Source organism: Corvus moneduloides, chromosome 30 (genome assembly GCF_009650955.1).
Source record: "Corvus moneduloides isolate bCorMon1 chromosome 30, bCorMon1.pri, whole genome shotgun sequence".
In the NCBI taxonomy this organism is placed as follows: domain Eukaryota; kingdom Metazoa; phylum Chordata; class Aves; order Passeriformes; family Corvidae; genus Corvus; species Corvus moneduloides.
Genome location: NC_045505.1, coordinates 890,780 through 912,668, shown reverse-complemented (window position 1 = coordinate 912,668; position 21,889 = coordinate 890,780). Strand labels below are relative to the sequence as shown.

General features: G+C 61.5%; 1 protein-coding gene across 4 annotated transcripts; it reads right to left on the bottom strand.

Annotated features, from left to right (window-relative positions):
• Positions 1-1,154: 1,154 nt before the first annotated feature.
• SLC11A2 (solute carrier family 11 member 2) lies at positions 1,155-20,764 on the bottom strand. Of its 4 annotated transcripts, none has more exons than XM_032093902.1 (17): positions 20,716-20,764; positions 15,388-15,474; positions 13,803-13,951; positions 12,963-13,088; positions 12,541-12,660; positions 11,137-11,243; positions 10,607-10,677; positions 10,453-10,520; positions 9,701-9,856; positions 8,862-9,020; positions 8,211-8,297; positions 7,586-7,705; positions 6,811-6,960; positions 6,356-6,429; positions 6,094-6,247; positions 4,837-4,890; positions 1,155-1,852 (listed from the first exon to the last, which is right to left on the bottom strand). In XM_032093902.1, exons 1-17 carry the CDS (start codon positions 20,747-20,749, stop codon positions 1,775-1,777), a joined length of 1,794 nt encoding a protein of 597 aa, XP_031949793.1. In that variant the 5' UTR covers positions 20,750-20,764; the 3' UTR covers positions 1,155-1,774. The 4 variants fall into 4 exon arrangements, with proteins under 4 accessions (XP_031949793.1, XP_031949795.1, XP_031949796.1 ...); XM_032093904.1 differs by lacking the exon at positions 20,716-20,764 and adding an exon at positions 19,330-19,413; XM_032093905.1 differs by lacking the exon at positions 20,716-20,764 and adding an exon at positions 18,459-18,573.
• Between the last annotated feature and the right edge of the window lie 1,125 nt (positions 20,765-21,889).

Sequence of the window (21,889 nt, the reverse complement as noted above, 5' to 3'; positions counted from 1 at the left end):
GAAGTGGGAATTTGCCGCCCGGCGTGGGGAGCGGGGCCGGCCGCGTCCGGGCGTTTCCCTGCTGGAGCGTCCAGCTGGCAAACTGGGGGCGGACTGGGACTGGACTTGGGGCGGACTGGGAGAGGACTGGGAGTGGTGGGCTGGGAGCAGACTGGGAGTGGTCGCATCCCGCTGATAAACGGGGCTGGGACTGGACGGGGGGCGGAATGGGAGCTAACTGGGAGCGGACCGGGACTGGACTCGGAGCGGACCGGAACTGGCTTGGGATCGGACTGGGGTCAGACTGGGACGGGACTGGAATTGCACTGGGGGCGGACTGGGAGTGGGACTGGGAGTGGAACTGGACTGGGAGCGGACTGGGACGGGACTGGAACTGGACTGGGACTGGACCGGGGGCGGACTGGAAGTGGACTGGGACTGGACCGGGGGCGGACTGGAACTGAACTGGGAGTGGACTAGGGGCGGACTGGGACTGGATTGGGAGTGGACTGGGGGCGGACTGAGGCTGGACTGGGGGTGGAATGGGAGCGAACTGGGACTGGACTCGGACCGGACTCGGAGCGGACCGGAACTGGCTTGGGATCGGACTGGGAGCGAACTGGGACCGGACCGGGACCCCCGCCCCCGCCCCGCCCCCAACATCCGGGTGCCTCGAGCCGCAGCCCCGCCCACCCCGCTCTGCCTCCCCATTGGCTGTTGCTTTATGACGTCACTGGTGGGCGGGGCAATGGGGCGGGGGGGGCGCAGCCCCTTCCCAAGGGGATCCCCAAAATCTCCCCCAGCTCGGCCCCGTCCCTCACCTGGGACTCCCCCGGGGCGAGAGCGGCGGGAATGGGAGCGGGACCCCCCGGCAGCCCCACGGGGATGTCCCCCGGGATGTCCCCCGGGATGTCCCCCGGGATGTCCCCAGCGCGGCCCTGCTCGGGGGGAGGGGGAGGGACAGCAGCGACCCTCGGAGCCCAGAGCCCCCGACCCCCGTCCCTCGAATGGGGCGGCTTTGGGTCTCCACCAAAAATCAATCCCGCGGCTCCAATTTCCCGGGCAAACCCGGGATGGATCCAGCAGCTCCGTCACCACCTGGGACCTGTCTAGTGCCACCAGTGCGGCGTGGGGGTGGGAAATTGGGAACAGATGGAATTCCTTGGGGAAAAAGGGGCTGGGCAGCGTCATTTTTATTTCTAAAACAGGCTGAAAACTGCAGAGAAGGGAAATTCCCGGCGCTCGGTTGCGTTTTTCGGGAACTGCTGCCCCTGCACCCTTCTGAGGGTGGATTTGGAGCTCCGGACGCACCCGAAACTCCTGGAGATGTGGGAAATGCCTCTGTCCCACGTGTCCGCCCTGGCCCAAGGCCAGAGCCCAGCAGCAATACTGGCTTTTACTGGGAATTCTGGCAACAGCCTGGAATATCCCCAAATTAGGGAAAACCCCCAAGGAGCGATGCTGTGGTGCTGAGCCACGGGAGTGACCGGAATGGAAATCCAGGAAACACCAACGCGCTCTTCCCGGGGCAGCCGTTGGGAGGGAAAATGGGGAAAAGCTTTTGGGGGGGGGGGGGGGGCCCAGAGGCCCCCTGGGCTGAGGGGCTGGGCCGGGGATCCCCAGGATCCTCCTGATCCCGCTGTGCCGGGGGGTCCCAGCTCTGCTCTGCTCCTGCCACGCGCCCGGCGCGGGGCCGCGCTGGTGCCGGGCTCCTGTGGCACGGAGGGGTCCCGGGGGTCCGTCCCACCACGGGGGGGTCCGGGGGGGTCCAGTCTGATCCTGGCGCTGGCTGGGGTCACCTGGTGACGGACGTGTTGGAATCGACGTGGCCGAGGAGGAAGAGCTCGGGGCGGGCGGCAAAGCCCAGGCGGCCCTGAGGGGGGGAAGGACACAGTTAGTGCCAAGGGGAGGCAACGGGCCCAAGTTGAGCCTGGTTTAACGAAGCCTGAGCCAAAGAGAGTTTAAGGAAGGCAAGTTAAGGAAGCCTGAGCTCAGCCCCGGTTTAACAAAGCCCAAATGAGGCCCAGGTAACAAAGATGAAGTGGAGGCTGGTTTAACAAAGCCACAATTTAATGAAGCCTAAACTAAGTCTGGTTTAACAAAGACGAAGTTGAGATGGGTTTAACGAAGCTCAAATTGAGGATGGTTTAACAAAGCCTGAATTAAGCCTGGTTTAACAAAGCCGATGTTGAGCCCAGTTTAACGAGCCGGAGCAGGGCAGGCTTTTAATGAAACCGGAGCTGATCCCGGTTTAAGGAAGCCCCAGTTTGGCCCAGTTTAACAAAGCCCGGGTGGGTGCCGAGGTGGCAGCACCGGCCACGGCTCCAGAGTCACCGCGTGCCCCCGTTAACGGGCACTGGGCCAGCACCACAAGGACTGGTGTTAACTGGGAACGGAGCCAGCAGTTAACTGGGGCAGACACCAGCCCAGCCCCACCCCAAAGGCTCCTCCCTCTGCAGCCTCAATTAACTGCTCCATCCCAATTAGATCTGGGGTGTGGATGAGCCTTAATTAGCAATGAGGGCACAGGCTGGTTCATCACACGGAGACACTCCAGACCCTCCGGAGGAGGCTGGTGTTAAACGGGACTGAGCTGAGGCTCTGGAGGGGCAAAAGCAGGAAAAAAATGGGAATTCCGGGATTTTTGGTGCAGCTGGTGGGTCGGGCCAGAGCGGGGCAGAATGGACGTGCCCAGCCCTGATGCCACTGGAGGAAGGCCCCTGGGGACACGGGCACAGCGAGGCCCTGGGAGCCGATCCCACGGGAGGGGGACGTGGCCCAGCTCATCCCCCCGGCACAGCCCCAGCACCAGAGCCAGGAACTCCGAGCAGCCCCAAAAAATGACCCAGGAAGCCAAGTTGGAAAAGTCTCCATGTTTTAATGGCGAAGGGGGTTCGTACAACCAGGACCAAGGGAAAACCCCAAATTAGTGCAGCGAGGAGCAGAGGCCCCGGACGGGGACCCGATCGAGAGGCTCCATGCACAGTCAGTGCTCCAGCCAGGAGAGCTGACCCCTCCCAAGGCAGAATTCCCAACCCAGGAAAGCTGGGGGGTGGTACAGCGGGATTCCAAAGCCTGAGCCCACCTCTAGTCCAGCCCCCCATCCCCCCACCCTGCAATTCCCACAGCTGCTGTGTTGTGGGAGTGGGTGTAAAACCTACAAAGGTTACACTACGGGGTTAAATCCTGCTGGAATTCTGGGGTAAAAACATGGAAACTGGGAATCCACTGTGGTCAGGGGGAGCTGCAAGTCTCAGCTGGTTTGGGAAAGGGTGGGAAGAGGGATGTGATCCTGCCTCAAATCAAAGGGGGGTTTTCCTGCTGGGCTCTGAGTGTTTTCACCTTCATCCCCTGGAATGTGTCCTGGGCACCAGGGAATAGCCCCAGAGCTCGGGCAGTGATGGATAAAACTCTACAGAAGCTCAGAGCAGGAGGGGCTGCCCTGACCTGCTCTGATCCATGGGGAAGAAATCCCCATGACCACATCCCAAATCCAGTGTCCAGATTCCAAACCAGTGTCAGGGCAGCATTCCCAAGAGTTGGACACTGCAGGGATTTTATTTCAGAGAGAATTCCCTGCCTGGGACTGGGAGTGCAGGGAAAATGCAAAGGGAATTCCATGGAGGCCTCGTTACCCGCTGGGCAGCCCTGACCCAGGGATCCCAAATAAACCAGGACTGGTCTGGGCAGGAGCCCCTCCCCTCAGGGCTGGAACACTCTGGCCTGGTCCCAGGGGAGGTGTTTTGGGACCCCCACCCACCCCTGCTCCATCCTGCAGATCCATGAAATGCTTTAGGATCTAAACTCACGGAGCTGCACCCCCCTCGCAGCTCCAGCCGGACAGAGAAGGGAATTTTCCCCAAATAACCCCAATTTGAGCTTCTGACACCCAATTTCCATGATCCAAAGATCCAAATCCACCCCAACAGGGAAGATGGGGCCCCAAAATGCCCCTGGGAGATCCGAAGGACACCCTGTTCCCTCCATCCCAACCCACTCAGGTTGCATTCCTGGCAAAGCTTCTTCCAAAACTCGTTAAACAAAAGGGGGATGACAGGAGGGACTTAAATCCAGGACAAGTGAGAGCAGCAAAGAAACCCCTGGAAAAGGCTCTTGGAGCCTCCACAGCCTGACTTTGAGTTATAATCCAGGGATTTTTGAGAACTCCAAGAGTATTTCCACACATCACAAGGAATAAAGTCATAAAATCATAAATAACCACAAACTCGTTTCCTTTGCTGACCCCAAAATCCCACACTGGGCCATTAAAAACCAGTAGTGTCAATATTAATGCTCAGGTTTCCCCTCCTCGTGGGATCCCCACTGGGAATGGGAAGTGTTTTCCAGCGAAAAAGTACCAAATCAGGTCAGGCTGGGGCAGCAGAGGTAGATCCAGCCGTAGTGTCACCCCACACCCAGTGCCAGCAGCATCCCCAAACATCACCCAAAAGGGCATTTGGGGCTTTTTTAGCTTATTTGCCTATTTTATCCAGGTCTGTGCCAGAGCAGCGTTCCTGGAGCTCAGTGTTTGTGCTACGGGGGGGGGGGGGGTCAAACGCTCCGGGATGAGGAATTTACAGGGATTTAAAACAAAACTGGGAGGGGTCAGGCTGCTGCTGTGCCCCTGAGCCCCTCCCCAGCCGTGTCTCCCACGCAGGGATGATTTGGGGGATCAGCAAAGGAACGCCCGGCCCCGAGGATTCCGGCAGCGCCGGGCGCTCCGCGGCCTCCCGCGCGCGTCCGTGGCCCCGGGGAACCCGGCTCCGGTGGCGGCTGCTGAGGTCCAGCCCCCACCCCCGGCTACTTGGGGGGGTGGGAGGGTGGCTGCTCCGGGTGCAGGGTCCGGGTGACGCTTACCGTGTTCCCGCAGGCCAGGAAGGAGGCGCCCAGGGCAATGAGGCACAGCCACGTCTGTGGGGACAGGAGGGGACGGTCAGGGACAGCGTGGGGAGGGACAGCGACCGGGGTGTCACGGAGTCGTGGAATCACAGGGTGGGGTGGGGCTGAAAAGGCTCTGGGATCACTGAGGCCAGCGCTGGCAAGGCCAGCACTGGCCATGTCCCCAGGTGCCACATCCATATGGTTTTCAGTGCCTCCCAGGGATGGGGACCTCACCCCTGCCCTGGGCAGCTGGGTCAGGGTTGGACAGCCCTTTCCAGGAAGGAATTCTCCCCAATATCCAAGCTGAACTTCCCCTGGAGGCTGCTTGCCCTGGTCCTGTTCCCTGGGAGCAGAGCCTGACCCCCCCCCGGCTGCCCCCTCCTGTCAGGGAGTTGTGCAGAGCCACAAGGTCCCCCCTGAGCCTCCTTTTCCCCAGGCTGAGCCCTTTCCCAGCTCCCTCAGCCGCTCCTGGGGCTCCAGACCCTTCCCCAGCTCCTGTCCCAGTTCTGGACATGCTCCAGCCCCTCCGTGTTCTGCACTCAGGACCCCAAACCTGAGCCTGGGTGGGGGGAAACCCCACTGATGGCCCCAGAGAGGGAGCACTCCCTGGATCGGGAATTAGCCAGAATGTGCCACTCAAGGAGTCGTGGCCAGTGGCTCCGTACCCGGGTGACGAGTGGGGTCCCTTGGGGTCTGTACTGGGACACACAGGTGACACAGAGCTGAGTGGGGACATCCAGAGGGACGGGATCCAGGGGGATCCCGACAGCCTGGGCTGAGCCCCAGTATGGACAGCAGGTGAGGGGGGTCCTGCCCCTCCGCCCCGCTCAGGTGAGACCCCACCTGCAGAGCTGCTCCAGCCCTGGGGCACCAGGACAAGGAGGACATGGAGCTGCTGGAGCCAGTCCAGAGGAGGATTTTTGGGAAGGAATTCCTCCCTGTGAGGATGGGGAAGCGCTGGCATGGATTTCCCAGGTGATGCCCCATCCCTGGAAGTGTTCAAGGCCGGGCTGGACGGGGCTGGGAGCCACCTGGCCTGGTGGAAAATGTCCCTGCCATGGCAGAGGGGTTGGATGAGGCGTTAAATCGCCTTTAAAGTCCCAACCCGTCCTGTGGTTCCATGGCCATTCCATGATTTCCACCTCTGTGACACACAGACAGGGACAGAGGGGCCGTGCACTGTTCCAAAGTCTTCTCCCAGCTGGAAGGGGGCCCAGGTGGAGCCTGACTCACCAGGTACGCCACGAAGGACAGGTAGACAACGCTGAGCACGGCGGCCCCAATGTACAGGCCCAGGTGGTTGAGGGCCATGACGTAGGCCACCACGAAGTACATGTTGATGGCACAGATGAGGAGGATCAGGAGGCCCCCAGCCACCCTCCAGAACCTGGGAGCAAGGTGAGACACAGCGGGGTGAGGTGGGGGATGCCCAGGTGAGGGGGAGGTGGGCCCAGGTGAGGGGCAGGTGGGCCCAGGTGACCCCCGTGGTACTCACAGGCCGTTGGCGAAGTCGTGCATGACGCTGGGCAGGCTGGTGAAGGTGAGCACCGGGATCAGCGCGAACGGGAGCTGCAAGGGGCAGGGAAGCAGAGAAGAATGAAGAGTGGGAATTGCTCTGATTGTCAGGGAAGCCTGGAACAGTCTGGGTAGGAAGGGACCTTAACACTCATCCCACCTCATCCCCTGCCATGGCAGGGACACCTTCCACTGACCAGGCTGCTCCAAGCCCCATCCAGCCTGGCCCTGGACACCTGTGGGTCAGGAGGGGCCGGATCCCACCTGGCCACAAACAGCCCCGGGCCAGGAGGGGCCAGGAGGGGCCAGATCCCAGCTGGCCATGAACAGCCCTGGGCTGGGAGGGACTGGATCCCACCTGGCCACCAACAGGGGCTGGATCCCAGCTGGCCATGAACAGCCCTGGGCTGGGAGGGGCCGGCTGCCCCCGCTCACCTGGAGGCTCATGAGGACGTTCAGGAAATCGTTCATGCCTGTGAGGTGCTCGACGTCCTGGAAGATGGCGACGAAGAGGGTGGGGGTGACGGCGATGGAGCGCGTGAGCAGCACCCGGGCGAAGCGGGACCAGCGCAGGTTCAGGAAGCCCTGGGGGAGCACAGGGGGGGAGTGAGTAAGGAGTGAGTATGGTGTGAGTAGTACCAGAGCACTGCAGGTTCAGGAAGCCCTGGGGGGGGATGAAGCAGTGAGGCTGAGATGGCAAGGAGGGAGTAGGGAGTGAGGAGTACAGGGTGAGGAGTAAGTAAGGAGTACAGAGGAGTAATGAGTAAGGAGGACAGAATACAGAGCAAGGAGAACGGAGTGAGAAGTAGAGAGTCAGGAGTATGGAGTGAAGAGGAGCACTGAGTATGAAATGCAGAGTAAGGAGCAGATGAGTAAGGAATATGGAGCAAGGAGTACTGAGTGAGGAGTATGGAGTGAGGAGTATGGAGTACGGATTAAGGAGTAAGGAGTATGGAGTAAGGAATAAGAACTACAAGGAGTAAGGAGTACAGTGAAGAGTGAGGAGCACTGAGTACGAAGGACAGAGCAAGGAGCAGATGAGTAAGGGATGTGGAGCAAGGAGTACTGAGTGAGGGGTATGGAGTACAGATTAAGGAGTAAGGAGTGTGAAGTAAGGAATAAGGACTACAGGGAGTAAGGAGCCTGGAACACCGAGTAAGGAGCAGGAGGTAAGGAGGGAGTAAGCAGTGAGGAGCAGGAACTGCGTTACCTCCATGACGAACTGGCCCGAGTAGGTGCCCGTCATGGTGGAGCTCTGCCCGGCCGCCAGGATCCCGATGGCCCAGATGTAGAGGGCAGCAGGGCCGAAGTAGCACCCCAGGACAACGCCCTGCAACGGGGAGGGCACAGCTCTGTCAGCCCGGGGCCACCCAGGGCGGGCACGAGCAGGAGGAATGCCCAGGAGCAAGTCCTCAGTAAGAAGGGGGCTCAAGGGAGCTTCTCAGCCCCACTGTTTTCGGGCATCCCTTTACTGGTCCCAGTCCCCAGGGCTCCCAGTTTACCCAGAAGCAGCAGCTGACACCAGACCTGGCTGCCCCCACCCTGAGGACACCACACAGGGTCACTGGGCTGCCCCCACCCTGGGGACACCCCACAGGGTCACTGGGCTGTCCCAGACCTGGCTGTCCCCACCCTGGGGGCACCCCACAGGGTCACTGGGCTGTCCCAGACCTGGCTGTCCCCACCCTGGGGACACCCCACAGGGTCACTGGGCTGCCCGCACCCTGGGGACACCCCACAGGGTCACCAGCTGCCCCAGACGTGGCTGCAACCCCTGGGGACACCAGACAAGGCCACAGGACGGTGCCCAAGCTGTCCTCTCCAGGGACACTCACCCCCTTGTAGATGTCCACCTCCAGTGTCTGGTTGTTGTTGGGGAAGAGCGAGGAGTGGGGGCTGCTGGAATTGGCACAGACCTGGTACTGCAAGGGCACGGAAGGGTGGGAATAAGGGAATGGGTCGGGATGGAAAAGCCTCTGGGATCACTGGGTCCAGCAGCGATCTCAGCATTGCCAAGGCCACCACTGATCACGTCCCCAAGTGCCACATCTGCACAGCTGTTAAATCCCCCCAGGGATGGGGACTCCAGCCCTGGCCTGAGCAGCCTTTTTCATGAAGGAATTTTCCCTAAAATCCAACCCAAACCTCCCCTGGAAGCCTTTTTGTCTCACTCTGTCCCCTGGGAGCAGAGCCTGACCCCCACCTGGCTGCCCCCCTCTTGTTGGGCAGGTGTGGGGAGCCACAAGGTCCTCCCTGAGCCTCCTTTGCTCCAGGCTGAGCCCCCTCAGCCTCTCCTGGTGCTCCAGTCCCTTCCCCAGCTCTGGACACACTCCAGCCCCTCAAGGACACCCAAAACTGACCCCAGGATTGAGGGTTTGACCTCAGCAGTGCCCAGCACAGGGGGGTGGGCACTGCCCTCATCCCTCCATCCCTGCTGCAGCTCCCAGTCAGTCCCAGTCCATCCCACTGGTCCCAGTCCCTCTTACCACGTCGGCATTGGTCTTGTTGAAGAAGGCCTCGGCAAAGACGGTCACCACGAAGATGTTGATGATGAAGGAGACGAAGAGCGCGATGCACGACTCGATGAAGAAATACTTGTTGGCCTCTCGCACCTCGCGCTTGTCGGCGCGGTTCACCTGCCGGGACTGGGGGGGACGGGGCCAGGGGCACAGAGGGGACACAGGAATTCGCTGTTAGTCCCTGCAATCAGAGCTTGACTGCAGGGACGACAGCACACGGATCACTGGGTGGCCAGGACACCCTTGGGCCCCACACCAGCCACGCGTCCCAGGCTCCTCCGAGGGCGTTTTCGTGCCCCTGATGCCTTTTTTTGCTTTTTCTCTTTGATATTTTCTCTCTATCCTTTACACATCTACTTGCAGCTTTGTAGCTTCACATTTTAGCTTCGTTTCGACATTTTCCTAGGCAGAAAGACAGAACAAATTCCAGGATCCCTGTGCTGTCTTGGTGCTGTCTTGGCTCTCCTTAGAAACCAAGCCTGAAACCAGCTTTCTAGGACACGCTTTTGTAAGCAAGGCCCGGATCTCATCTTAAGGGGGGAGAATCTAGAAAGTGCTAGAACTGGGGGGAATCACTTCACCAGGGGGGTTCCTCACTGGGAGGCTCCTGCCAGACAGGAATCTATAACCTATATAATCTGACCCACAGAATCTATAAAAACCGGGTGCACAGCTCCGGCTTTTTCTTCCTGACGCATCCGTGCACCTGAGGATCCTCGTGGAAAGGTGCCCTTTTATCACCCTACTGGTGCCTGACTCATAAAAAGGCATCGCCCCAGGGTTCCCCCCGTGGCGTGGGCGCTCACCTTGACGAGGGCAGAGTGCAGGTACATGTTGTGGGGCATGATGACGGCGCCCACGATGCCCACGGCCTGCTCCAGCTGCGGCGTGCCGCAGTCCCGGCAGTAGGGGATGAACAGCCCCTGCAGCAGCTTCTCCTGGTTGGGCTTCACTGTGATGTACTGGGCAAGGGGGGAGAGGAAAACAGGGAATTTTGGGGTGCTATAGGGAGGGTGGCTGCTCCCGAGCGAAATCGTGAGGAGGACTCAGATTGTGTTGATTTTAAGCGTCCGTCCTTGCGTTTGGGGCTGTTTCGGCTCAGGAGTGGGATCGCAGCGTCGAATCGTGGAATTGTTAAGGTTGGAAAAGCCTCTGGGATCATCGGGTTCAGCACTGCCAAGGCCACCGCTGACCGTGTCCCCAAGTGCCACATCCACACAGCTTTTAAATTCCCCAGGGATTGGGATTCCCTCCCTGCCCAGGGCAGCTTGTCCCAGTGTGCCAGCCCTTTCCAGGAAGGAATTCTCCCCAATATCCAACCTAAACATCCCCTAGGAGGACATTTCCTCTCATCCTGTCACCTGGGAGCAGAGCCTGACCCCCACCTGGCTGTCCCCTCCTGTCAGGCAGGTGTGGGGAGCCACAAGGTCCCCCCTGAGCCTCCTTTGCTCCAGGCTGAGCCCCCTCAGCCTCTCCCGGTGCCCCAGCCCCTTCCCCAGCTCCATTCCCAGCTCCGGACACGCTCCAGCCCCTCAGTGTCTCCTGGGGGCAGGGGTACCTCGTATCCGAAGGTCAGGGCCATGATGGTGATCAGGAGCCCAAAAAACGCCTCCAGCTTCCGCAGGCCTGCCAGGAGGAACAGGCCCATTGTCAGCAGCCCGAGACTCGCTCCATCCCAGCTTTAGCTCCCGGAATTCCGAGGGAGAAATTACCGTATTTGTCGAGGAAGAGGAAAACGAAGGTGTCAGCGATGGTGATGAGCACTCCTCCCCAGAGCGGGATCCTGCGGGCGAGAGCGGGGTCAGTGCCCACCCAGAGCTCCAAATCCCTGTTATTTAGGGCTTTTTTGGGATGGAGCTGTATGTCTGGGGGGTTCTGAGGGGGGGTCTGAGGGACCACGGGGCTGTGTCCTGCCTCAGGAATGCCTGAATCCATGGGACACCCCATGCCTGCCTGGTATGGTTCCATTTCCTGCCCTCCCCAGCCCAAAGGACGCCTTCCCAGGAATCCTATATGGAACGTGGAGCTGGGCAGGAAGCTGTACCCCAAATTTTCTATCAGCCAGAGCTAAAAACAACCCCAGACCCTGTGGGTGCCCCACAGTCGAAATCCAGCGCTGGAGCTCGGCCAGCCGGGGTGAGTCACATCCCCGGTGCTGCTCTGGGAGCATTGATGGGAAGTAACGGAGTTTTTGGTGCAGGGTTTCCCTTCCTCCCTCGTTTCCCACACCAACCCAACTCACTTCCCCACGGAGAGCAGGTTGATGGCGATGGCTGAACCGATGACCTCCTGCATGTCGGAGCCGATGATGGCGAGTTCCACCATCAGCCACAGGATGATCCGAGGGAACTGGGGGGGAAAGGAACACCCAGCGCCATGAAAACCAGGGCAAAATCCCTTCTGCCATGGGGCTGTGGTGATCCCGCATGCAGGAATGGGATCCTCTCCCTGGCCTGGTTATGGCTGCTCTGGAGCTGAAATCTCAGCTCCTGTGGCAATCCTGGGGAGGATCTGGGTCACTGATGTCACCTCGGCTCCTGCCCTGGCTACAGGAGCCGATTGCAAGAGTGAAATGTGGTGTTTCCATGTGTGGATAAACTGGGAATGAGCGTGGGGAGATGTCCCAGGTCACAGCAGTGACACGGTGTCAGGAGCTGGATGAGCAACACCCGAGTGCACAGGGATGGGACATCCCAAATGTCCCCACAGCCCTTCCCAGTGCACAGGGATGAACGTCCCCAGTGTCCCCACAGCCCCTGCCCAGCCCAGCCCCACTCATCGTCAGCAGATCTTCCTTACATAAGCCCAAGGAATTCCCAACCAGGTGATAGAACAACCAAGAAACGGTTTTGACCTAAAGGGCTGTTTCTCTCCTCATAATTCCTTGGGATTATTTTAGCATTCCTGTGCGGGGAGGGAGCTGAAATCCCAGATTTTATTCCTGACTGGCAAATGGCAACATCCCCCCACTCCCTCCTCGTGTTTCCCAAGCCAGGACAGCACCAAGGGACCCCGAAACACACCCCAAGTGCCCCATTAACAGCCCAGGCTCCTAACGAGTCCTCATGGCACCACCAAGGACATTGGGACACCCAGGGGAGTGTCACCCACCCACCCCAGCCCCCATGGCACCCTTCAGAACCCGGGGGAGTGTCACCCACCCACCCCAACCCCTGTGGCACCCCTCAGGACCCGGGGGAGTGTCACCCACCCACCCCAACCCCCGTGGCACCCCTCAGGACCCGGGGGAGTGTCACCCACCCACCCCAACCCCTGTGGCACCCCTCAGGACCCGGGGGAGTGTCACCCACCCACCCCAACCCCTGTGGCACCCCTCAGGACCCGGGGGAGTGTCACCCACCCACCCCAACCCCTGTGGCACCCCTCAGGACCCGGGGGAGTGTCACCCACCCACCCCAACCCCTGTGGCACCCCTCAGGACCCGGGGGAGTGTCACCCACCCACCTCAACCCCTGTGGCACCCCTCAGGACCCGGGGGAGTGTCACCCACCCACCCCAACCCCCGTGGCACCCCTCAGGACCCGGGGGAGTGTCACCCACCCACCCCAACCCCCGTGGCACCCCTCAGGACCCGGGGGAGTGTCACCCACCCACCTCAACCCCTGTGGCACCCCTCAGGACCCACCTTCTGGTACTGGCGGTGGCAGACCTCGGCCAGGTGCAGCCCCGTGACCACGCCCAGCCGCGCCGCCAGCCGCTGCAGCAGCAGCCCGATGATCGTGGCCAGCATGAGCACCCACAGGAGCTGCAGGACACGAGGACACCAGTGGGTGGGGGGACACGGGGAGCCACAGCCACCCACAAGGCCCCTGGTCTCCCCAAACCCCACAGCACTGGTTGAAAATCCAGATTATCAAACTGTTGAAAAATCCACATTATTGACGTTTTTGAGGCGGTCCCGTGCCCAGAGCTGGCGTGGGATGGATGCCAAGAGACATAAAGGCAGCATCTGAGCCCCTCCTGCTGCCCCTCGTCTCCGGGGTGCTTCCAGCAGCAGCAGCCCCCTGTCCCACCCTCCCCACGGGACGTGTCTCGCCCTGCACCCACCTTGAAGCCCGCGACGGCCCCGGACTGCAGGTCAGACTCGATGTTGCCGGGGTCGAGGTAGGCGATGCTCATCAGGAAGCCCGGCCCCGTGAACGCCCACAGCTTGCGGAAGCTGAAGCAGGAATGCTGCGGGAGAGGACGGACACGGCAGGAAATGGGTTAATTCCCCCATTGACACCACAGGTCAGGCTCAGCCTGAGCCTTAAGCCCATCCTAAACTCTTCGGGGCTGTAAAACCAAACTATTCCCTAATCTCATCCTAAAAATCCTGCCTGTTCCTCAATCCCACCCCAAAGCCTGGATCTGTGGTCCCAGTCTGAGGGGTTCAGGCCCAGGCTCTGGGACGGGCAAGCGTTCCATGCTCATGGAATCCCAGGGGGACGAGGGATCCTCCCTCGCTGGCAGCTCAAACTGGGGGCTTCAGCCACGGGCAAGAGGCACCCCTGGCCCCGGGAGGGAACAAGGGGACGGTGTCACGAGGCCAGCCAAGCTCCTGCTCCCTGATAAGGGAACAAAGAGCCCAGGGCCCTCCCTGAGGGATGACAAGGCCTTTCCCTGCTCTTTGACTGCTCCAAGCAGGAGCCAAATCCCATGGGATCAATCATTAACACAGGCCTCACATCCCCCCAGACCACAGGAGACCCCTCCCCCTCTTCCCTCCCAAATCCCCATCTCCAGGTCCCACTTCCCAGTCCAGGAGACCCCCCCACCACTTCTCTCCCAAATTGCCATCTCCCAGTCCCCCTTCCCAGTCCAGGCTGGAAGGGGAACTGGTGCCCATGGGAATGACTCAGGGGGGGTGTCTGAGGCAGATTTTTCCAGCGGGGTTTTCCCACTCACCGTCTCATCCTCGGGGATCGGGATCTTGCTGTCAAAGTAGGTGGTGAACGGCTCCCCCTCGTCGGCATCGGGGGGCTGCAGGGGGCTCCTGCTGCTGGAGATGGTGCTGACGACCCCCCCGAGGCCCCCAGACTCCCCAGAGACATCCTCTGCAGGGAGAGAGGGAATGGGAGCAGTGAGCACCCCTGGAAAGGCAAGGAATTCTGACAGGGGCTGGGGAGCCCCACGGGCATCGCAGAACAAGCCAGCACACTCAATGCTAATTAAGTGATAAAGAGATAATTAAATTAAAATATCCCACACCGCTGCACTCCTTGGAGCCCGCTGCCTTCCCAGAATCTCCTCTCCCACCCAGTTCCAGGCCAGAGCCGGGGACTTATTGATTCCAATGAATTTAAACCATCCCCATCCTGGGGGCTGATGGGGGGGGATGGCAGCACCGGTGTCCCCATAATGATTAACCAGGGCTGGATGAGCCAGATCCCAGGGAAATCTGGGACTGCTCCTGCACCATTATCCCAGCCTCTCCTAGCTGGATCCCAAGGAAATACAATGTCTGGAAGAAGGGACAGTCAGGAAGCACCAACAACTCCCCATCTCCCACAAGGAGAGCCAGCGCTGAGAAAATTCCAGGAGTTTCTGAACATAAGGAATGAGGGAAGCGTGCAGGGTCACCCCAGCAATGGGGCACATTCCCACATTCCCACCCTGTCCCCCCCACCACCTCCAGCAAAAGCCCTGATCCTGATCCCATTCCCACTCCCAGTCCCGTTCCCACTCCCAATACCAGTCCTGTACTCCCTCCCAGTCCCGTACTCCCTCCCAGTCCTGTTCCCACTCCCAGTCCCATCCCCACTCCCGTACTCACTCTCAGTCCCACTCCCAGTCCCAGTCCTGTACTCACTGCCAGTCCCGTACTCACTGCCAGTCCCACTCCCAGTCCTGTTCCCACACCCAGTCCCCACTCCCAGTCCCGTTCCCAGTCCCAGTCCCGTTCCCAGTCCCGTTCCCAGTCCCAGTCCCGTTCCCACTCCCAGTCCCGTTCCCACTCCCATACTCACTCCCAGTCCTGTTCCCACTCCCAGTCCTGTTCCCAGTCCTGTACTCACTCCCAGTCCTGTTCCCAGTCCCAGCCCTATTCCCAGTCCCAGTCCCATACTCACTCCCAGTCCTGTTCCCACTCCCAGTCCCGCTCTCACTCCCGCTCTCCCCACGGGCCATTTCCCTCCGGGAGCAGCGCTGGAGCACTCTGGGCTCCGAGGGCTCGGACAGGGCAGCTCTTTGCCCAACTCTCCTATTGCATCACCACCGGGCTCCTCCTTTTCCCGGCCTCCCAGAAACCCGCCAGGGCTGCGTTTACATAAGGGATTTGGAGCTGCCCAGGTGTCCGGATATCCCTGCTCAGGAGATTTCTCCCAGGACATACCTGCCCAGGCCAGGCTGGTTTGGCTGGTTCAGCCGGGCTGAGTGACCCTAGGGTGCTGCAAAGCTCCTGTGGGGCTCATCCCAGCACCCCAAACCAGTAGGGAATTAATGAAAGGAAGGAGGGTGACGAGGGCAGCCCCTGTTCCCGATCCAGCCTCACCGTAGGACGCCTTCCGCTCCATGTCCGAGTTCCCCATGGTGCAGCCCTTCCTGTGCTCCGGGAGCTGTTTTATATTGGACACATTGGCTGTGAAGAAGGGAAAAAATCCTGTCAGGAAGGAAAATCAGAGCTGGCAGGAGAGCGGGGAGAGCCAACAGCTCTGGTGGACACAGATTCACTTCCCGAGCTCTTTTTCAGCTCTGAGAAACCTGACACAGATGGGATCGCTTCCTGAGCTCTTTTCCAGCTCTGAGGGTCTCAGCAGGGATGGGAGAGGGGATTTGGGATGGGACCTGCTAAGGAAGTCCCCCTGCTCTGCCCATGGAAGCCCTGATGGGCACAGACGTGGCAGACGTGGCAGGAGTGTCCGCAGGCAGCTGGAGCTGATTGCGAAACTCTGGCCGAGGAAACAAGCGGGGAATTGCCTTGATGTGGAAACCACATCTCGTTCCCCCTTCCCAGCACTCCCAAATCCTCACAGCGCCCCTCAAACCCCTCCAGCACTCCCCAAGCCCCTCCCAGCCCCCCAGGCAGTGGGAAAGTGGGTTAAGGCCAGGTTTAACTCCTCCATCGTGGCCTGGGTTTAAATTCAACCCATGCGGGAATGAGCCAGGATCTGGGATGGGGCTGGAGATGGAGCAGGAGGGAAGCAGGATGAGGGACAGGCCAGAGGATGGAGCAGGAGGAAGCTGGGAACTGGGATGGGACTGGGGATGGAGCAGGAGGGAACTGGGGATAAGCTGGCACCCTCTGGGCTCCAGAAGCTCAACCCTCCAAGGACAAGCCAATGTCCCTCAGGGTCGACTTTTGGCCTGTAAAGCACTTAATCCTCTGTCAAATTCCATCAGATTGGAATGGGAGATTTCCACAAAACAACGGAATATTGGTTCAGTGAGGATGTAAAAGGAAATCATCAGCCAGGGATTCAGGTTAAGTGAACTCCAGCTCTCACCCCTCACACATAATTTTCCTTCTTTTCTAAGCACCAAACCTCACAGCTTCCATTAAAACCAAAAAACCACTAAAGTTTAGCAATGAACCAACTTTTCTGCAAAACATGACCCAGCAGGAATGACCTTACCCCGGCAGCAAGTCCCACCAGAGCTTCACTCCATGATGAAGTGAGGAGGATGGTCTTGGGGGGAATGTTCGTTACGGACCCACCTCATATCTGCCCCCAGACCCAGCCCAGCCTGGGCAGGGCCCCTTATCTGCCCCAGCAGCTGCTGGGCTGGGGGCAGGACCCACACCCGGCTCAGGGAACGCGTCTCCAGTTTCACTCACCCAGAGGAGACTCTGCGAGCACACATGGGGCACGTGGGCTGCCTTTTCCATGAAGGAATTTTCCCTAAAATCCAACCCAAACCTTCCCTGGAAGCCTTTTTGTCTCACTCTGTCCCCTGGGAGCAGAGCCTGACCCCCACCTGGCTGCCCCCCTCTTGTTGGGCAGGTGTGGGGAGCCACAAGGTCCCCCCTGAGCCTCCTTTGCTCCAGGCTGAGCCCCCTCAGACCCCTCAGTCTGGTGCTCCAGCCCCTTCCCCAGCTCCATTCCCAGCTCCAGACACGCTCCAGCCCCTCCATGTCCTGCACTGGCGACCCAAAACCAATCCCAGGATTCAGGGTGGGGCCTCAGCAGTGCCCAGCACAGTGGGATGGGCACTGCCCTGGTCCCAGTGGCCACGCTGTGGCTGGCACAAGCCAGGTGCCTGTGGCCTCCTTGCCCACCAGGGCTCATGTCCACCTCCCTCAGGTTCTGTCCCACCCAGCAGCTTCCCTGACACCAGGTGTGGGCTCACCAGGCTCTGCCTCCACTGTGCCCCCACTGCTGAGTCTGGCACCACGCCGGGCAAGGCAGCCCCTTCCCAGGGAAAGGTTCCCTGGAATACAACAAGCCCTGAGCACGACACCACGAGGTCACCATGCAAACCCGCCAGGACATGGGTGCTGCTGTCTGGGCCTTCCCCACGTGTGTGTGGAACAAACAATGAACAAGGAACAATGAGGTTCTTGTTCTACCCCCACCCTCCCTTCCCCCCAAACCCACTCTGCCAGGTCCTTCCAGGATGAGCCGCAGGCTCACGCTCCTCCTGCTCCTCCCTGAAGGACACAGGAGCAGCCTGGCCCCGTGCTGGGAGCAGTTCCTGCCATTGAGGCCGTGCCTTTGATGTGGGGCTTTGAGCTGGGCTGGTTTCTGCGGGGCAGACAGGATCCTTACGGATTCTTCTGCCTCCACTCCTTTGGGGCGGTTTTGGGGCCGACATCTTGTTTTGCTCTGTGCACAGACACCCTGCAGGCCGGTGGCACTGCGAGCCCTTCACCTGGCCACTGACCCTCTGGTCCAGCCCTTCCAGGGGATGTCACACCAGGAGCCCCGGGCACAACGCTCCAAACCAGGGCACACAGCCTAGGTGGCCACTTGCCATCCCAACACAGGCAACCGGTGAACTGGGTGGTGACCGGTGCTGGTGTAATGGCTGGACTGGATGAGCTCAGAGAGCTTTTCCAAGCTCAATTCCCTGATTCTGCCCTGTTGACCACCTCCCACGTGGCCCTGCTGCTCTGCTGGCACCGGCACCACCAGGTCCAGGACCTGGAAAACCTTTTCCTCTGCACGGACCTCATGGGGGCACCCTGCGGCACAGCACAGTGGGTCCATCCTGCAGGATCCATCCCTGTGGGATTCCTCCCTCCTTGCTCTGCCCCACTGCTGCCCACGACACGAGAGGATAAAGGCAGCGGTGACCTCGGCTCCGCTCCAGTCACACTGGGACAGATCACCTGCCCACCCCTGAACAGGTTGGACCAGCTTGTTCCCTACCCATCCCTCATCCCATCCCACACTCTGCAGCTGGGAGATGCCCTGGGTTCAGGAGGGCACGGGGAGCCGAGCCTGCCCTGCTCCCCACGGTGTCCTCCGAGACAGACGGACGGTGACCTGGTTATTCCCACACCCAGAAACAACCTCCTGGCAGGGAAGAGCAGCTCCCCTCCCAGCCTGCTCCAGCTCCCACATTTACATTTAGGAGCCAGCCCCATTGTTTCGAGCGTGGGACGGGGCACCTGACGCACACCTGAGACTCCGAGGATGTAATGAATCAAACCGTGTCCAGCCCACAAAATCACGGAGCCGTTATCCCATGGTCCCGCTCTCCCACACCTCCGGAGCTTTTCTCACAGTTCCGCTGCCCGTGACTGCGACGGGGCAGCCACGGGAGGGACCGGACCCCGCTCTGAGCACCTGCACCCACAGCCGCGTGTGGACCTTGGCCGGGCCGGCCCCTCCGGCGTGAGGCGAGCCGGGAGCACGGGGGGGCCCTGCCAGGTCACAGCGACATTCCCGGAGCCGCTCCAGGAGCCTCTGGCACCGGCCGGACTCATCCTCCCCACCGGGAGGGTACCGCAGCTGAGAGCGGGGACACCGGAGGGCGGATCGGCGGGGACAGCGGGGACACGGGCACTGTCCGGGCACCTCAGCCCGGGTGGGACGAGCTGCACGGGGCTGCTGAGCCCGGTGGGGCTCCACGGCTGTGCTCGCACACAGCCCCAGCACCCCCAGCGCGTCGGAAGGACGAGGGACGAGGCCGGGGGAACCCCCAAACCCCGAGGGAGGACAGAGGATCAGACCCCGGGACACCCCAAGGTCACCGAGAGCCCGGGGGACCCCGAGCCCCGGGGGGAAGGGGTGGGGGGTGCGGGGAGCGCCCTGGGTGCCGCGGGGGCGGCGGGGGAGGGCAGCGGCTCCACGGCCCCCTCACGAACCCCACCGCAGGGGTCCCGCAGCACATCCAGGGGACCCCCCAGGCACCCCCAAGGCAGGAACCCCCCGCAAAACACCCGGGCAGCCCCCAAGGCAGGAGCCCCCCGTAGCACACCCGGGACCACCCGAGGAGGGTCCTCCCGTCCCATCCCGTCCCGTCCCGTCCCGTCCCGTCCCTCACTCACCGGCCCCGGCCGCCCCCGGCCCCGCCGCCGCCGCCTCATGCCCGGCTGGAGCCGCGTCCCGGCGCGCGGAGCCGCGTCACGGGGCGGGCCGGGGGCGGCACCGGGACCGCGGTGTGGAGATGCGAGAGGCCGCAAGGCACCGCCGTGGTGGGGCCTGAGCCCAGATGTGGGTCTGGGGTTGGGGGCAGAGCCCCAGGTGTGGGAGCCGCGGGGCTCCGCTGAGGGGGAGCTGAGCCCCAGTGAGGCCCCAAGGCTGGAAACAGGGCCCCGAGTCCCAGTTTGGGGCTTCAAGTCCCAGTTTGGGGCCCCAGTGCAGACCCCAGCAGGGCAGGCCCTGGGCTGTGGTGTGGGGGTTGAGCCCCAGTGAGGCCCCAGAGGGTCCCCGGACCCCCGTGCAGGCCCCGTGGTGGGTGGGGGCACACCCAAGGGAGCGGCAGAGCTGTGCCAGGGAGGGTCAGGTTGGACATCAGGGAAAGGTTCTGTCCCAGAGGGTGCTGGGCACCGCCCAGGCTCCCTGGGAAATGGGCACGGCCCCGAGGCTGCCAGAGCTCCGGGAGTATCTGGACAACGCTCTCAGGGATGCCCAGGGTGGGATTGTTGGGGTGTCTGTGCAGGGCCAGGAGTTGGATTCGATCATCCTGGTGGGTCCCTTCCAGCTCAGTTTATTCCCTGACTCTGTGATTCCCCCTCGACCTGCAGCCCACCAGGCCCTGCCCCTGCTCCCGCTCCAAGCTTTTCCCAAAAGCGTCTCATTCCACCCCAAAACACGGATCCATTGGGAGCCCTGCAACTCTGCTGGGACCTTGCCCGCCCTGGCACCGCTTTTCATGCCAAAAGCCCCAAATTCTGCCCCAGTTCCCTGACTTCTGCTGCAGGCAGTGCTGGCTATCCCTCACCTCACCTGGCTGTCCCAGAATGGTTTTGGGGAGAGAGGCCTGACAGGGCTTTGGTTTGGTTTGCTGCTGGCTTTTCCAGAGAGAAACGCTGCTCCCTCACTGAATTCCTCCTCCTCTGTGCATTCCCTTGGGATAACTTTTTCAAACACCCCCTTCCTGAAGATCAAGCCCATGGATTTAATTGGGAATGGGATGCAGCACCGGGCAGGAGCAGCTTGGCATCACTAACGGTGTTGCTAAATGACCACGTCCTGCAAAAATGAGGAGAAATCCAGGAGATGGGAGACTCCTCCACCACAGATTCACCCTCAGCCCTGACCCAACAGTGCAGCTGTCAAAGATGGGAATAACCCAACTGGTGGCCTCGCTCCCCACCTGCAACCAGGTGTGACTGGCCCCAGCCTGGAGCTGGGAAACTGCCCAAATTCCCCAAATCCAGGTGTTTTGGGCTGGGGACGATGCCAGCTGCCAGGGGTGGTGGGATACTCACCCAGCTCGCAGCCAGGGGTGGGTTTGGTGGGCATGGCTCTGCTGCGCTCTCTGGATCCCGGGCTCAGGTCCCACTCACTCCCGAGGGGTGACCCCTCCCTATTTAAGGGGTGTCCCCTCCCTCCCTCTCCTCCACCCAGAGCAGAGTTCCCGAGGAAGCTCAGAGGCACCTCAAAGCCTGCGGCATCTCCCAATCACCAATTAACACCCCATTAACCAGCTTTGATGTGGCCCCACGAGCCAGGGCTGATGGAGCTGCGGCAGCTCCGCTGAACCGCGGCCGCGCGGGCCCGGACTCTGCTCGGTGCCCGAGGTCCTGCCGGGTACGTGCGGCGTGGATCGTCCCACGGCATCGATCCGGCCTTATCGGCCACGCTGGGGGCAGCGATAACCCCCTCCCCAGCGGGCTGCCGATAAACAACAGCTGAGTGAGCAACACCTGCGCACAGGGAGGGAGGGAGGGCACAGGGCTGCGTGGCGGGTGCCACAAGCCAGTGAGCTGGATGGAGGGAGAAGCATTCCCAAGGGTCCCCAGGACACGGAGGGGCTGACTGAGATCTGGGAAGAGGCGGCGTAGCACCCGGTTTCGGGAATTCCTGAGGAGCTGCGGGTGTTCCCGAGCAGAGCTCGGGGAAAGGGCAGGGGCTGCGGGTGTTTCCCGAAAATCCTTGGACAATGTTTGTTCCGGCACCTGCAATGAGGAAAACAAACATGACCCACATAGGGCCTCAGGGCTGCGGGCAGAACCGGTTCTGCTGCCCGGGGAAAGAAAGGGGGGACAGACGGAGGGTCCTGCCCGGTGCCCCGGGAGGCCCAGGCGGAGCAGGAGGCACCGGGATGGGGCTCGGCAGGTCCCGGCCCCTCCGCCGGGAGATTTGGCCTCCGGCGTGCCCAGGCCCGGGCGGGGGCAGCGGCAGCTCCTCCACGGGCTCCCCAAGGGCTGGGAAAGCGTTTAAACCCCGGTGAAGCGGGAGGAAGGCCCCGGCTCACCAGCCCGCGGCCACCGGCTGCCCCAACGCTGAACCGCCGGGGCCGGAACGGGCGGCCTGGGCCAGAGCCGCAACCCCCGGGCGGACGGAGCCGGGGAAGAGCCGAGCTCTGGCCTGGGCCAGAGCCGCAACCCCCGGGTGGGCGGAGCCGGGGAAGGGCCGGTGAGGGGCCGAGCTCCGGCCTGG

What these genes read in the sequence shown, in the direction of transcription:
- SLC11A2 (XM_032093902.1), bottom strand. Translation starts at nt 20,749, where the DNA reads ATGCCCACCAAACCCACCCCTGGCTGCGAGCTGG. An exon ending in GGGCCGTCGCGGGCTTCAAG is followed by an intron (nt 12,661 to 12,962) that starts GTGGGTGCAGGG and finishes CGTGTCCTGCAG; the next exon opens with CTCCTGTGGGTGCTCATGCT. An exon ending in CCCTGACCTTCGGATACGAG is followed by an intron (nt 9,857 to 10,452) that starts GTACCCCTGCCC and finishes CCCCTTGCCCAG; the next exon opens with TACATCACAGTGAAGCCCAA.